The sequence below is a fragment of the Colletotrichum gloeosporioides genome (genome assembly GCF_011800055.1).
Source record: "Colletotrichum gloeosporioides strain Lc1 chromosome Unknown consensus_37, whole genome shotgun sequence".
NCBI classification, from domain to species: Eukaryota; Fungi; Ascomycota; class Sordariomycetes; order Glomerellales; family Glomerellaceae; genus Colletotrichum; species Colletotrichum gloeosporioides.
In genome coordinates this window covers 646,095-650,239 of record NW_025544682.1, presented here as the reverse complement: position 1 = coordinate 650,239, position 4,145 = coordinate 646,095, and the positions used below count along the sequence as shown (strand labels likewise).

At 44.9% G+C, this 4,145-nt stretch overlaps 1 protein-coding gene across 1 annotated transcript; it reads right to left on the bottom strand.

Annotated features, from left to right (window-relative positions):
- Positions 1–1,545: 1,545 nt before the first annotated feature.
- Positions 1,546–3,519, bottom strand: GCG54_00004490 (Phospholipid:diacylglycerol acyltransferase; the record flags this gene model as incomplete). The annotated part of the gene is made up of 2 exons (XM_045404539.1): positions 1,546–3,129; positions 3,205–3,519. The coding sequence occupies 2 exons, from the start codon at positions 3,517–3,519 to the stop codon at positions 1,546–1,548; spliced, it is 1,899 nt and encodes a 632-aa protein (XP_045265323.1).
- Between the last annotated feature and the right edge of the window lie 626 nt (positions 3,520–4,145).

The window sequence follows — 4,145 nt, the reverse complement described above, 5'->3', positions numbered from 1 at the left end:
GATAATCTAAGGGATATAGATTAAATAAAGTAGTAGTAAGAGACTATTTACTTAAAGAAGAATTAATAAAGGTATAGTTAATTTATATAGGATTAGTTATATAAATTTATAAGAAGTATATCTTATAAAACTAAATTACTAGTCTAGCTAGTATATTAGCTTCTATATAAGTAGTATAAATAGAAAAGTATTTAAAGGATAGATTTTTAGTATATATAACCTTTAAGTAGAGGTAGAACTTTATAAGTAAATAGGGGAGAGGTAAAGAAGTAGAAGGAATAGAGGTTATCTCTAAACTAAGTTTATAATCTATTAGTATAAGTATAAGTATATTTAGGGGTATAGTATATATACCTATATAGTATAAGGTTATAGATAGGCTTATATTATAATAAAAGGTAATAATCCTAAGTATTTATAGGTATTTAATTATATAGATAATAATAAGGGAATTAATATATTATAATAACTCTAGTTATTATTACTTATATAGTTAGTAGGTTACTTCCTCTAGTAGGGAAAAAGTGAGGAGAAAGATAATCTAAAATATAACCTACTAAACTACTAATTACATAAGGTACTTATATAACTATACGTATTATATAATCAATATTATAGTTATAGGTTATAATAAATAGAGTATTTTTATATAAGGTTTAATACCTTAAACTTTATTTATTTATTTTATATAGATTATTAAAGTAAGTTAAGCGTTATTATTATTCTTATATTATTATTATTATTATAAAAGAATGTTATATGTTAACATAATAAAATATAATAATCTTAAGTATTTATAAGTATTTAACTATATAGATAATAATAAAGGAATAAATATATTATAATAACTCTTATTATTATAGTTAGTAGGTTATATCCTCTAGTAGAGAAAAGTAAAGAGAAAGATAACTTAAAATATAACTTACTAAACTACTAATTATATAAAGTACTTATAGAAGTCTATCGCTCTAAGTAGGTAAAAATTACTATAAACAGCTAGAGGCTAAAACTTTATATATAAGTATATAAGGTCTACTATCCCTACTAAGTAGATTATTTATTTATCTAAGCTACACTAAGTAGTTAAGAAGCGCTATTTCAACCCCCATAATCTGATACCGCCGTCCTTCCTAGTTTCAACTCACCTCACCTGTATCTAACGCCTGCAATGAATCATATCTGGGATACATCAATTTGGAGCAATCGGCTCTGGTCGAAGCGATTGTGTTACATCACCTCGTTGAGAGATCGAAAAGAGGGCCCATGTTCATGATGCCCACAGCCGTGGCTGGACACAAACAAATTACTTTTCTGCTAATTTTTTTCTTCTTTCTAATGGTATTATCCGTGTCGAAGATGTGGACTCTATTTACATGTTTAAGTAGTACATATTCTCTATAACACAGCTGACCGAAAAGGGTATTCATCATGCCATGACCATCGCCAAATCCCTCCGATTCCTCTGCAATTCGCCAGAACGCCCCTAATCAAAACCACAAACTGTTGCTACTGTCCGCCTCAATAGCTATGCTTTCGGGTAACATGCTATCCCTCCTCTTCCTCAGGCTGCTTGTCCTCGTCGTAGACCTTGACCTTATCCGCATACTCCAAAATATTGCTCACAACGTAGTCAGAAATCGTGTTCCCCTTGCCCGCTGCAATCCTCAAGATCAGCTCGTTCAAATGCTGCCGCCCGAGGATGTCTACGTGGTCTGCCGTCTTGGGTCCACCTCTGGGATTGAAACGTTCTGGCTCGTGTTCCATCTCTACCACAGTGACCTTGGACCCGGCCGGATTATATCGCTTGTAGTTCCAGCCACGATTGCACATGTAACCCGTACTGATCAAGTTGACAGTACCGTCTCCCTCGCCCATGACAACGCCGTGGTCGACTTGGCCTTGGGTGAAAGCTGTGTCGATGGTGATGTTCAGATTCGTAAGAGACGGCATCTCTGGAGACCGGTAATAGTATCCTCGTTCAGTGGCCTTGCCAACACCATAGAAACAGTAAATCTTCATGCTCGGCGCCAGCGGAAGCCGCGTTTCCAAGGGGTTGATCCACTTGCGGGGGTCCTTCTCGTTCGCCTCGACTTCCGCCTCTGTGTGCGCGATTCCGTGCGAGTAACTTGTCTTGATGTGTTTTTGGTACCACTCCTCCGTTGTGTTGTAGAGGTATTCCATGGCCGATTCGACCGTCAAATTACGGTCGGGTGTGGTCCAGTTCATGCCGCTGCGGAAGTTGAGCAGTGACCCGAAGGAGAAGTCCTGCCCGGGCTGATCATCGGGAGCCCAGGTGGAATTACCCCATACCGCATCCCCTCCGATGGGAAGCATGGAAGATATTCCGGGCATGGCACGGAACAGTTGCGCCCGCTCGTCTTTGCTCAGAAATTTTTCGAGGCCATAGACAGCAAACGCATTGAGCTGCGCCGTATCTCGCATCTCGCCAGAAAGTACTGCCGTCAAATCCTTGACAGCGCCAAGCATGCAGCCACTAACATTAATCCACGCCTCGACGTGCCTCTCGACCCAGTCATCGCCACCGCGGCCACCGGTCTCGGATGCGACCCAGTGGAAGAAGTAAAAGAGAACTTGTCCGCCCATGCTGTGCGACACGAGAACCGCCTTTTTCCCCGAGAATTCGTGAGCGGTTTCGATGTAGGACTTGAGCCTCGTAAAATACTGGTCCCGCGTCTCGAGGTTCGGATATGCCAGCCGCCAATCGTAAGCGGCGGTAAAGGAATTAGTTGGGTCGTAGCCTATGGACGCAAGATTTTCGAAAATCTTGTTCCAAATCCAATATCCCGTAATGAAGAAATCGGTTGCATCGAAGCCTTGGGCAGCCCGTAACTTGATATGCGGGGGATCGAGGCCTGTTTCTTGATCCAACATGAGGTGTCTCTTCCAATTCTCCTTGTCCAAAACCAAGGCACGCATCATGCTCCAGCTGCCCCAGAGGCGCTTGCGGAAGTAGGGGCGTGAAACATTGGTGGTGCCCCACGATTCGAGACCTGTTGAAATAACGCCCGGGACCATAATCATGGGGTGGTGTGCGTGAAGGCCTTCGGCGCGGGCCTGCAAACCTACTGAGAAAGCGTCGTAGCTATCAACGAACTCGCGCTCGCCTTGCTTTACGAGGAGCCGCATTAGTTCAGTTCAGCTGGCCTAAACTCCTTTCGAGTCTGTGAAAGAAGCGTTACTGACCACTAGATCGCGCATGTCCTTGACTAAACCGGCGGGTAAGACGTCGAATAGGCTGTCCATGCTGAGCTCGCCCAGCTCAGGGAAGTCGATGAGGTCATTGCTTTTGGCAAAAAAGCCGGCAGCTATAATGCCGAACAAGCTTCCGAGCAGGAAAATGGCGGTGTTGCGGCGCTTTCTCGTCTTGGGCTTCAAGTGTTGGACGACGTGAACGTGTTTCTCGGACTTGTCAGGACTCTCATCTCGGGGTGTAGAGGACTCGCTCTCGGTCTGAGGATCGGCGAGAACGGCACGCCGCCTGAGAGTAGACGCAGACATGGTCACGATCGCAATCGCCTGCGACTGACCTGAGAAATCTAACGACCGTAGTGTCAGCTTGCGCCTTTGAGAGGTTTGAAGCGAGAGATGGTGTAGAGCAGCGCAGAAGGAGGAGTTGGGGTGCCTGACGTGTGGCCTGGGATGTAGGGCGCCAGCGTGCTCGAAAGAGAAGGGTTCAATACTTATTCGTCACGGAACGCGGTGCTCGTGATGCCTAAGCGGCAGGTCAGGACTCAACGAGACAGGCGGACCGTCGGGGTAATGGGGTGGAAGGCACAGAGCGTGGCCGAGAGTTGAAAGCTTATTCTGCGCAAGCCACGCACCTGGGTTATCGGACAGGTTGAGTGGGACGAGGAGGGTCGCTGGTAGTCCCGACGCTAAGGGGAACACTTCAGAGCAAGCCGTCCAATGGAGGTGTAGTAAAAATGTCCAGAGCTTCAAAGCGGTATAGGTAGCCACGGCCACGGCTACATGCCCAGTAGGGAGGTCTGAGGGCACAGAGCAGCAGGCTAGTAAGCCGTCGATAGCTATGAACGTGACGTCAATCCGGGCGGGCCACATGGCTGCCAGTGGCCTGGGCGTTATGTTTTCATCAGGTGCATAAAATGCGGCACTCGAAAGCCAGG